At 43.6% G+C, this 12725-nt stretch overlaps 1 protein-coding gene across 3 annotated transcripts in view; it reads right to left on the bottom strand.

Moving 5' to 3' along the window:
* Positions 1-3382: 3382 nt before the first annotated feature.
* LOC115073293 (WD repeat-containing protein 62-like) overlaps positions 3383-12725 on the bottom strand; it is a 128284-nt gene continuing 118941 nt past the window's right edge. For all 3 annotated transcript variants that reach the window (XM_029571601.1, XM_029571599.1, XM_029571600.1), the window contains exons 30-31: positions 4822-4907; positions 3383-4683 (exon numbers count right to left, since the gene is read on the bottom strand). In XM_029571601.1, coding sequence (XP_029427461.1) covers positions 4426-4683; positions 4822-4907 — 344 coding nt within the window. In that variant the 3' untranslated portion in view covers positions 3383-4425. The remainder of the gene's footprint in view (positions 4684-4821; positions 4908-12725) is intronic.

The raw sequence follows: 12725 nt of genomic DNA, 5'->3' as shown, positions 1-12725 counted from the left end.
AGGGGTTAGGGGTGGAGAGGAGAGGAGAAAGCAGATGCAACAGAATCAAAGCTTTAACACTTCTTAATTCAATCCTATGAACAAAACTATATGGTGTCTACCTGCCTTAAGTCTCCTGCTCCAGCCTCTCCCCTCACGAACAGCCTGCACAGAACCACTTTTTGTTCTTTATCCCAACTGCTCCTTCCTCCTTGTCCTGAAGTGAAGGGGGAGAAGAGGTGAAGTTGGACAGAAAAAGCAGCTGAATGTTTTATCCCTTAAAGATCTCTTAAATCCCTATTAAACCAAAGATGATTTTGAGAGAATTCTTGGATAGAGTGATGTCAATATATATATAAAAAAATTATTAATCGTTATACAAAGGCTCTTGCCAATCATACACCATTTACAAAGACTTGGATGTGTTTTGGAAGTCTGCAACTACTGGTGTCTCAGCTGGAATTAAGATTCAAATATCAGAAGGGTTTTGTGTATGGTTCTTATTTCTAACATTTATGTGGAGTTTCTTCTCAAGACAAGCCCCTTGAGAATAGATTGAATTGAGATGTGTTCCCCATGCTTGATTAGATGCATCTGTGGTCAGTTTCCTGAATCTGTGGAAGTTGGAAAGGAAGGCCAATCAAGAGACTGACTGGTCGACTACACCATTTTAAGGGCTGGATAAGGTATAAGGAGAGTAGTATCTTGAAAGATAAGGGCTGGAATTTGAGCTGCAACTGAGCAATCCTCATGTGCAGTGAAGCAAAGGTTGTGACAGACTATAGTTACCATGTCCCAACATTTCCATGAATGTCTTTGTAGAAACTGTTCATTTGAAAAGGCTCTGAATCTTGAGAATTAGATTGTGTGTTCTGAAGTGGGAAGAATGCTTTCCTGATCTGGGTATCCAGACATGCACTGATGAATTCTAGTTGCATGTCAGAATTAGATGGGATTTCTGATTATTGATAACCCAACTGGGAAGCAGAAGGATGGACCATGTCTTCTTCAATACAGAGAGGAGGATAATTGGATGACACAGACCATTGAAGACCATAGCAAACCCCCAGAAGCCTGAGGAGGAGCTCTCCTCACCGTGGTGGTCACTTGGGGGGGGGGGGTGGTTTCTTAGGAGGCACTGGACCATTTCCATGTTCAGCACTGTGCATTGATGAGGGCACATGCCAGTGCTTCTTCAGCTTCTCTCAATGCTTGGCATGGGTCTTTCTTGGTGCAGAGGTCAAACTTGAAGCCTTATTTGACTGGGAAAGAGCTAGATGATAGTTTGTCGCTGGGTTCCCTGTTGGCCATCAACACAGAGTCGATGGGCCCCCTTATGCAGATGACCACTTCCATTGGTGCGACTGTGGTTCTTCAATGTCGATGCGTCAAATAGTGAAGAGAATAAAAGCAACAGGAAACTACAAAATATCAAAAAATGTAAAACCCTACTGAAGTGAGACTCCAACCACAACCACTGGGCTCCATGGAAAAAGAAAGGCTGACTGAACCCTTCATGGATGCTTATAATGCATGCTGCGGGCATACTCAGTAAGGCTCATTCAAAGTTCTAGAAACTGACATAAGTTTTCTGTGCTGGGCTCCATCGGATGTCGTCACCCATATGGGAAAAATACCATCCTGCTTGTCTTTGGAGTTAAAAAAAAAAAAAAAAAAAAAAACCCAAACACAAAAACAAAACAAAAAAAACAAAACTATTCAGATGTGCCAAAAACCCACCTAAGAAAATAAGTGGACAAAAAGATACCAGAGACAATTGACAAAACTGGGGGAAAATATCCTAGACTCAATTAGTCTTTTTAATTTTATTTAAAAGTATTTCCCACACCCTCCAAAGTTGAGGGTGGTGTACAATAAAAACATATATAAAATGTAAGCAAACGTTCATGGACAACTGTTCTGTTTTGCAAAAAAAAAAAAAAAATCCATATTGCCACTTAAAAAGACATGAACTGGTATGCTACAGGAACATTAAAGCACAGAAAACTACACACTTGCTGAAGAGTACTTCAAAAGAATTTCCTAGAAATTTCTGGGGAGCTGATCTGAAAGCACCCATCTAAGTGACTGGTGATTCATCTTTATGGTCTTGATCTTCCATCATGTTCTATGTCTTCAGAGAAAAAAAAAAAGTTTCTTTTTCAGCATAGGGAATACATAAATTTTCTTCTGCTCCTTTAAGGCCTCCAAACCTGGCAATTTTTCCCTTATTTTAAATATTTTTCCAACTGACTTTGCTCAGTCATTACAGTGACAGTCCATACACCAGAGCTCCTTCCAGAACCCAGCAATCAGATGTCCACTAGGTGTCACCACAACATGAGGACTGGAACACCCTCCTTTCAGGGGCATGTGCTGCCACAGAGTCACTAGACCAGCCTCTTGTTTATCTTTATGTCCAAGCAGCCATGTGGACTAACAAGGCAACTACACATTACTAATCTATTTTTTCAGCTTATTATTTAACTATTTTCTAGACTAATTATGTGCTTTTTAGTTCACTGTATACCTTCAGCTTTAAACTAGTTATCCTAGTATAGCTGTCTCACTCCACAGAAATATCAGATGGACTCTTTGTGGTTCTGACTACTTTCTAATTCCCGAAGCAATGATTGTGATTTGTCCAGGAAAAAACACTGGAAGGCCCTGTTCTGATAAGCCACAAAGTGCAAGGGTCTAGTCTTAGAAATCAGCTAATTGCCTTTGTTGGACAAATTATATATATATATATATTTTCAGTGCTTCAAAGTAGATTACATTCAGGTTCTCTAGGTATTTCCCTATCCCCAGAGGGCTTAGTCTGTTTGTACCCGAGGCAATGGAGGGTAAAGTGACTTGCCCAAGGTCACAAGGAGATTATATATCTATATCTATCTATCTATCTATCTATCTATCTATCTATCTACACACACACACAGACTAAGCCTTCTGGGGATAGGGAAATACCTAGAGAACCTGAATGTAATCTACTTTGAAGCACTGAAAAAAAGTGCGAAAAGCAGAATATAAACCTAAATAAATAAACAAAAATATATTTGGAGGGCTTCTGTTGTCACCATGGCCCAGGCCCCAGACTTCGAAAGTCTAGCTTTGAACAAGAAGCTTGGGAGTGTTGGTCCTTGTAACTAAGACCCCTTCATAATTCACACCACATTGTTGTCTACACAGACAAAGGTGGGCAAAATGTTCATGCTGTTAACTTCTACAAATTATGAATCAAAAGGCTCAAACTGTATCACATCAAAAGGAATATAAACATTTTGGAAACTAGGGTCTCTAACAGCATAACATCAGATAAATAGTGTACAAGACAAGCCCTAGAATAATCCCCCCCATTCATAATGTTTTTAAAGTACATTAATAAACACACAAAATGTTTATTTTGAGAAATTTATATAAACATATGAAAAATATACATACATTAATTAACACATTTTAATAAGTTACACACAGCAGTATTTCTTGGAAACTCTACAATCACTAAATGCTATAATAAAAATAAAAATTCAGATGAGAAGCATTAAAAAAAAAAAGGCATTTACATTACTGGAAATGTCTGCAGGCTAGGAAAATCTGCAGTCTAATTCTTAACATTCTCTCATAAGATGTTTTAGGACACAATTGTATTTAACAGAACAATGATTACCATTCTGAGCTTCTTTTGCATGTTTTACACAACCTTGGTGAATGAGACTTAAATGCGGGTCACAAAAAATCCAGGCAGCTACATCAGAACCTACTACAAACCTATACAGAATGTTAAAAAAAAAATAAACCACAGTGCTCACATCTGGAACTAAAATCTTGCAGATATCTAAAGATCAAGACTTTCAGCTTACTCTGCGTGTCCCAGCTCAATTACTGGATGTAAAAACACTGCTACAACACTGAAACCAGAAAATAAAATGTACAACTCCTGGAGGTAATACCAGAGAAGCATTCAGCAGTCACCCACTGTTTAACACCGTCAAAAATCCATCCTGTCCTGTAGTCCATTTCCTCCATTCAACAGCTCATTTATTCTTACTGTCCTGTGGCAAACTGGGAAGCAGGCACCTTGGATGCAATTGTCTTTTTCTTTAAATATGGTCGTTTTGGGCAATTGCCTCTTGATCAGTGTTGATGTGACAACATACCCACACAGAACACTCAGATTTGCTGCTTTCAAGGATGTTTCTGCTGAGGGGGAAGTGTGGTCAACACTGATTAGGAACCCAGTGGCAAACAACCCCCCCCCCCCTAAATATTGAAATTAATGTGTCTGAATTTGGCTTTCCATCAATTTCAAGATATTTAAACAGTTGTGGGTTAATGTTCTCTTTTGTTAAATACCAGAACCAGCTACTATAACGCTGCTGATGCAAAACCATCTCCTTCAGCCTCACCACTTACAGAAAACCTTACTATTTGTCACGTGACAGCTCCTCAGTTGCCATTGATTTTCCTTTGCATAATTTTCAGGAGGAGTTCAGAATAATGTTCTAGCAAGGCAACCGTGCAGTTCTCCTGACATGGCTTCATCTGAAACAACCTGTGTTCCACAGCACTGCCTGCAGTTTGGGCAGAATCGCTGCCATTCTCCACTGCTACCGGATCTAGCTCTGCTTTGATGGACAGGAACGCGCTACCCAGGATGGATTTCATTTGCACCTGTTCCTTCAGCGATTCGCTGGAGAATGCGATCTGCAAGAATAGAACAAGATCTCACAAGTCTCATTTTCATACACACCCCAATTGCCTTTGACGAAGGTTAATAACTGCATTTCGACAAAGATCAATACACAGATTTGTAAAGAAAAAAACCCACCAAAAACATTTTACCTTACTATAAAGCTGTAGTGCTCGCTGAAGAACATCCTTTAGCTCCCAGACAACCTGTTCACATTTTGCAACAGTGACTGCTCCATCTAAGACAAATGCAAGCAGATTCACCTTATGAACAAACATTCAGGGACTTTTCCAAGCAGCTCATGTAGTTAAATGCACATACGCCACATTCATTTTTAACAAGAAACTACCTGCAGTGATTCTCTTTGAAAATTAGAAAGTATTAAGTATGTATGCACGTTAAAAAAAACCTGCCATAAAGGAAAATTGGTTGTTACCTGCTAATTTTCGTTCCTATAGTATCACGGATCAGTCCAGACTGCTGGGTTATGCCTCCCTTCCAGCAGATGGAGTCAGAGAAAAAACGAAAAGGCACCCCCTGATAACCCAGTGTGCCACCTGCGATCCCTCAGTATAATCAATATCAAAGCAGAATGAAAACAATTTAACAATGTAACAGTCAATGACTAGACCAAAAAACTGATAATAAATGGTCCCAACTTGTTGAACTATGTACACGCAAGGAGCAGATATTCTTCCCTTTCTCATTCGTCATCATACATATGAAGTTGTGTGTAGTCTTCATACACCATTTGCAATCTTCAAATCCCCTGTGCAGGAAGATACGGAAAAGAAAACAAAATGGACTTACCAGACTATCTGGGCGGGCTTCTGGACTGATCCGTAGTACTACAGGAAAGAAAATTAGCAGGTAAGAACCAATTTTCCTTTCCTGTACGTAGCTGGATCAGTCCAGACTGCTGGGATGTACCCAAGCCGCTTTAACTGGTGTGGGACCCGGTAAGTCTTGCTCGAAGCACTCCGCTACCAAAACAATCTACATCCGGAGCCCAGATGTCCAAGCAGTAATGCCTAGCAAAGGTGTGTAAAGATTTCCAAGTCACCACTCGGCAAATCTCCTGAGGAGAAACACATTGGCTCTCCGTCCAAGATCTGATCGAATGAGCTTTAAGACCAGCGGGTACTTGTCGGCCTTTACATATGTATGCCGATGCAATAGATTCCTTTAACCATCGGGCAATGGTGGCCTTGGAAGCATTCTGCCCCTTCTTAGGACCACTCCATAAAACAAAAAGATGGTCTGACAACCGAAAGACATTAGTCACTTCCAAGTACCTGAGAAGTACCCTATGAACGTCCAGTTTTCTTAAATCCTGAGCCTGAGGAGAATCGCGATCCAAATTTGAAAAGGCCGGTAACTCAACGAACCGATTCATATGAAAAGCCGATACCACCTTCGGAAGAAAGGAAGGTACCGTCCGAAGGGAAACGCCCAGGGAACCAACTCCAGAGAAGAAGCCATAGAACCAAGAACCTGTAAGTAGTCCCAAACCCTGGGCAAGGGGAGGGCCAACAGACGGCGAACCTGAGTTATCAGCTTGGTCATTCTCTGCACAGGGAGGAAAACCTTGCCTACCACAGTGTCGAAACGTGCACCCAGGAATTCCAACACCTGCGATGGAACCAACTGACTCTTGGGGAAATTGACAACCCAGCCGAGTGAATGAAGGCGCAGTAACACAGACTGAACTGCCTGTCTGCAAAAGTGTTCTGACTTCGCCCGAACCAGCCAGTCGTCCAAACCAGGGATGAACCAGAATCCCCTCTCGCCGAAGAGAAGCTGCTACCACCACCATTACCTTGGTGAATACGCGTGGCGCTGTCACCAGCCCGAACGGTAGCGCTTGAAACTGATAATGCTCGCCCAGCACCATGAACCGCAGAAACCTTTGATGATGCTCCTGTATGCCGATATGCAGATACGCCTCTGTCAGATCTAAAGAGGCCAAAAATTCACCTTTGTGGACGGCTGCAATGACGGACCTCAAGGTCTCCATGCGAAAATGTGGAACCCGAAGAGCCCTGTTGACTTTTTTCAAGTCTAGGATCAGACGGAAGGAGCCCTCCTTCTTGGGAACTACGAAGTAAATGGAGTATCGCACCCAGGTCCTTCAGACGACACAGGGTCTGGAGCACCACTTGCTGTTTTGCCCAAGACCTGCAAGGAGACATCAAGAAAAGATCCCGCAGTGGGCGAGCAAAATCTAAAGCGTAACCGCGATCTATAATATTTAAGACCCATTGATCCGACATGATCTTGACCCATTCCTCTCGAAAGAGAGAGACTGCCCCCGATCACCGAATCGGAGGAATGGGCTGGCGCACCTTCATTGGGAAGATTTCGTGTTGGAGAATCCTTGGAAGGCTCCGTCCCGGGAAGGCAGTCTGCCTCGAAAGGAACGGGCCCAAGCCTGGGACCTCGACAGCGCCTGTCGAGGAGGAAACGACGGAACCCTACTAGACTGAAAATGCTGCTGGCCCCGGAAATGACACCTATAGGAACTGACGGGACGAGTGGACTTGGGTCTATCCTCCAGCAATTTGTAAACCTTGTTGTCCCCCAAGTCCTTAATAAGATTCTCCAGATCGTCTCCAAATAAGAATTTCCCTTTAAATGGGAAAGATTCCAACTGAGACTTGGAAGAGCCATCAGCTGACCAATTGCACAGCCAAAGCAATCTCCTTGCTGCCACAGCGGAGGACATAGTGCGTGAGGAGGTTTCTCAGGAGATCATACAGAGCATCAGCCGTATAAGCGACCGCTGCTTCCATCCGGTCCGCCTGTTCCGCCTCTGCCGGGGGGAGCTCCTGGGCTGTAAGCAGTTGCTGTATCCATCTAAGGGTGGCTCTCTGCATGAAGCTACTGCAGACGGCCATCCTAACCCCAAGCGCTGACACTTCAAATATTCTCTTAAGAAGAATCTTAAGCTTCCTGTCCTGCAGATCCTTGAGGGTGGCACCTCCCGTCACCGGAATCGTGGTGCGTTTGGCGATGGCTGATACGGCCGCATCCACTTTAGGAATCTTAAGGAGCTCCAAGAACTCATCCGGGAGCGGATAGAGCTCCATGGCCCGGGTAACACGTAGAGAGGCTTCCGGGGCGTCCCGTTCCTGAGTCATGAGCTGTAACAGGCTCAGGTGGAATGGAAAAATTTCTAGGAAGGGCTCGCAGACTGGACAATACCGGATCCCCCGGATGCAGATCTGCCACAGACTGCGGAGCTGGATGATCAAAGCTCAGTAAGCAAATGCAGGATGAGAGGATCCAACTTGTCTCTCCTGAACAGCCAGAGCACCCATGGATCATCCCTCTCAACCGGAGAAGATTTATCCACGTCCTCGCCCGGATCCGCAGCGGGGTCTTGGGGCGTGGGGTCAGGCAAAGGAGGTGGTGTTTCCCCTGGTCCAGGGGCTGGCCAAGGTATACGAGCCCGGAGTGCCTCCTGATTGTCAGCGGGCCTGGGCATCTTTGTTGGAGGAGATTGTTGTGAAATCAAATCAGCCTCTTCCTCCATATAAGCCTTATGTAACAGCACAAATTGTGAGGAAAAAGGGTGCTGTATCTAAGGCCCCCTCTTCCCCCCACAGGCAAAACAGGAGGAGAAGGAGGGGGGGAGGGAGGCAGAGGCTCACATGCAGGATCAGGGCTTAAACTAGGAGGTGGAGGAAATTCTCCTCCCCTGGAGCCCTGAGAATCCTCGGGGTGTGAGTCACCCAAAATGTCCGCCGTTCCCGCGCTTCACGGGGACGGCCGAGGAAAACTTTCCTGCCTACTCCTGGCAACCCCTCGCGGGTGCGGGAGAGATCTTTTGCCTTCCAGAGGCACATATGAAGGGCCCTCTCCCCCGGGTAAGCAGCGCGAACACAAGCCATCCCGGGAGAGTCGTGCTGCCGACTCTCCACAAGCTGAGCACTGCACTCCCCGCGGTATGGCAGGTACAGCCGTGAAATAATTCTACCCCTTCTGGAGGCCCAGGAAACAAACAGGCTGACTCGGTAGGTTCCTTTTTTTTTTTTTTTATTAACTGAGCTGTGAAACAGGGGAATGTAATGTCCCTGGATTCAGAGGAATGAAATAGTCTGTCCTGTAGGGGAGAGGGACCGGCCCACTGGTAAATCTCCGCTACTCACTGGGCTGCCACTGACTCTCTAGGTAAACAAACTGAAAAAGCCTAAGGTCCAGCTGTGCCTGCTTAAAAATAATCTTTCTATTTTATGTGATTAGGAGGAATCTGTACTCCTTGACTGAAGAAGAAACAAAGAAAATCTTTTTTTTTTTTGTACTTACTACCCAGATCTAGTCATTTGGCTACCAGGGTGTAAAAAACCCTCTTGATTAAAAAAAGAATCAAAATTTAGTAAGACCAGGACCACAGGTTATGCTGTCTTCCAACTGCTGGAGTCAGAGAAATACTAAGGGATCGCAGGTGGCACACTAGGTTATCAGTGGGTGCCTTTTCAGTTTTTTCTCTGACTCCATCTGCTGGAAGGGAGGCATAACCCAGCAGTCTGGACTGATCTGGGTACGTACAGGGAATGCATTTTGATGAATGACCCTGTTGGTTTGTACCTGAGGCAATAGAAGGTAAAGTGACTTGCCCAAGGTCACAAAGAGCAGCAGTGGGTTTTGAACTCTGGTTTCCCTGGGTGGCATTTCCATCATCTTAACTCTTATTAAAGGAGAAAAGGTGGGAGCTGGGGGGGGGGGGGGGGGGGGGGGCTGTTTCTCAGTGAACACAAAACTGCATGCAATAACTAACTCAAAAATCATAACTGTATGACAGTACCTTTATCATATAAGGGACTAAATTAACCCTTCATGTGATATACCTTCCGCAAGTTTGTCCCTCCCCACTAATACAGCAGCCCAAGCTCTCCTTCACTCCCCCATGGTCCAAACATGGTGGTTGTTTCCACCTCAGAATCGTGCACCAATGGAAAGAGGCTGCCTGACTGGCTCGACAAACTCAGACCTCCCCCTGGGGCCTCCATATCTCTGCCCTCCTGCTCTCTTTCAACAGTTGCAGCACTGCTTAGCTACTTCCCACACTTGTAACTAACATCGATTGCAGAGCATGGTTTTATTCCTGTGCTCTTTTTTTTTTCTTTTAAAATTTACATTCCCATGCCAGATCCTTAAAGGATAAGAGTCCACATAAAAGAGGGAAATAAGGAGAGGAAGATGCAAGGGGGAGGAAGGGCAGAAGAGTAATTAGCCCTGAACCCAATCAGGATACTAATGGAAACCCCCTGACTTTCATTTCAGGAGTTCTCTCAAAAATTATTTTTGCCTTCCTATCCTAGGGCACTGCTCAACTGAGGGAGCAAAAGCTGGTCATTTTACTTCAAAAGCTGCCCCCTAAACTTTCCTCCCAACCAGGCCTTACTCCACAGCACAGGATGCTCATTCTTCCATCTATTGGAGAAAGAATATTGGTAGGCCGAGTTCAGCATAGATGCATATAAGGGGCGACATCAGCAATCCTGTTGATCTGTCTCCAATTGCTGGTTGGCTAGTATGACACATTATTCTGGACTGGTCTGACTGGATGAGGAGGAATGGCTGTTGCAGTTTAGATTGCAAGGGAATCAGAGGGTTTTTTCTTTTTTTATGTATAGCAAACTGAAGTTCTAAGATAGTCCATCCAGCTTTTTGTTTTGTTGAACAGCAATACATTGGAATTGCCAAGCTCTCTAGTTCCTGCTGGTTAGTAGTTTACATCTACTTCTGCTACATCCAATGGGGCATATCAAGGCTCATGTTAAGAGCCATAGCAGCATTGGCAGCCCTCCTGAGATCCACTTCCATGACGATGATCTGCAAAGCTGCAGCATGAAGTTCTCATTGCACGTTCATATAAAAACATAACATCATAAGAAATTGCCATGCTGGGTCAGACCAAGGGTCCATCAAGCCCAGCATCCTGTTTCCAACAGAGGCCAAACCAGGCCATAAGAACCTGGCAATTACCCAAACACTAAGAAGATCCCATGCTACTGATGCAATTAATAGCAGTGGCTATTCCCTAAGTAAACTTGATTAAGAGCCGTTAATGGACTTCTCCAAGAACTTATCCAAACCTTTTTTGAACCCAGCTACACTAGCTGCACTAACCACATCCTCTGGCAACAAATTCCAGAGCTTTATTGTGCGTTGAGTGAAATAATTTTCTCAGATTAGTCTTAAATGTGCTACTTGCTAACTTCATGGAATGCCCCTAGTCCTTCTATTATTCGAAAGTGTAAATAACCGATTCACATCTACTCGTTCAAGACCTCTCATGATCTTAAAGACCTCTATCATATCTCCCCCCCCTCCCCCAGCTGTCTCTTCTCCAAGCTGAACAGCCCTAACCTCTTCAGTCTTTCCTCATAGGGGAGCTGTTCCATCCCCTTTATCATTTTGGTTGCCCTTCTGTATCTTCTCCATCACAACTATATCTTTGAGATGCGGCGACCAGAATTGTACACAGTATTCAAGGTGAGCGATACAGAGGCATTATGACATTTTCCGTTCTATTAACCATTCCCTTCCTAATAATTCCTAACATTCTATTTGCTTTTTTGACTGCTGCAGCACACTGAGCCAATTATTTCAATATATTATCCACTATGATGCCTAGATCATTTTCCTGAGTGGTAGCTCCTAATATGGAACCTAACATCGTGTAACTACAGCAAGGGTTATTTTTCCCTATATGCATCTTGCACTTGCCATATGGACGACCAATCTTCCAGTCTCGCAAGGTCCTCCTACACTTTGTCACAATCCGCTTGTGAATTAGCTACTCTGCATAATTTTGTATCATCTGCAAATTTGATAACCTCACTCATCGTATTCCTTTCCAGATCATTTATAAATATATTGAAAAGCACCGGTCCAAGTATAGATCCCTGAGGCACTCCACTGTTTACCCTTTTCCACTGAGAAAATTGACCATTTAATCCTACTCTCTCTGTTTCCTGTCTTTTAACCAGTTTGTAATCCTCGAAAGGACATCACCTCCTATCCCATGACTTTTTAGTTTTCTTAGAAGCCTTAGTACTGTTTACAACAGAAGTTACCAACAACAGTTTTGCTTAATTTGTCATAATCTTTTTGAGATACAGAAACCAACTCCATCCCTCCTAGGATCCATTATTTTTGTTTCAGGCAGTCAAAAAAACCCCAAAAACTAACCCCCCAAAAAAAAAAAAAAAAACATTAGGATGGCCAGTCACCACCAAAAACACATTGGTATTGTTTTGAGTTTTGTTTTTCCCCTTTTTTTTGTTCTGGGCAGCCTTAGCTTGCGATTCTCCATGTGAGGGCTACCACTCTGTTTGTCCTCAGAGAAAGTGGAGTTATTTCTAACAGAGGTCCCTAGAGGACAGCTGCTCAAAACCTTCTCTTGGAGCTCTCCAGGTCTTAGCTTCATCATGGACTGAGGGGTCCTGCATAGGATGCAGAGGAGTAGTGAGGTCTGCACATCCCAGTGGGGTATGCTCAAAGCTTCTACAAGCTTTGATATCAAAACTCCATGCTGGGCACCATCTGATATCATCCATGTTTGAAAGGACTGCCATCCTGCTTGACCTTGGAGAATCAATGTTACAAGGCTGTACAGCAGAAAGCACCTACCTATTTGTACATGTGCTGGCTCTTCCCTGTTTTGCAAAGATTATGGAAGGTAATACAAAGGCAAATTAAAGAATAATGTCAAAAGATAACCAGTTTAAGGTAGAAATAATTATGATGGCTAATACAGGAAATTAATGAATTGAATCTTTCTTGTTAGCTGATAGAAGAGCAGTGGCAACAAAGTGGAATACAGCCAAAGATCTGAGTCTCTGCCTGGCTGGATAGATTGTAGGATTGTTCTAAATGAAAAACACTAGATAAACATGACAATTATGAAGAATTCAGTGAAAATGGCTTTGTTTAAGTATTTTTTTTTTTTTTTTTTTTACAAGGCTGCCATATATTTATGAAACAACGGAAGATTTTTTTTGTATACAGATGATTGGGATAAAGCAGAAGGCATTAAGCTTCGCTC

The sequence above is a fragment of the Rhinatrema bivittatum genome, chromosome 11 (assembly GCF_901001135.1).
Source record: "Rhinatrema bivittatum chromosome 11, aRhiBiv1.1, whole genome shotgun sequence".
Taxonomy (NCBI): domain Eukaryota; kingdom Metazoa; phylum Chordata; class Amphibia; order Gymnophiona; family Rhinatrematidae; genus Rhinatrema; species Rhinatrema bivittatum.
Note: the sequence above shows the minus strand (reverse complement) of the source record. Positions and strands in the feature narration are given on the sequence as shown.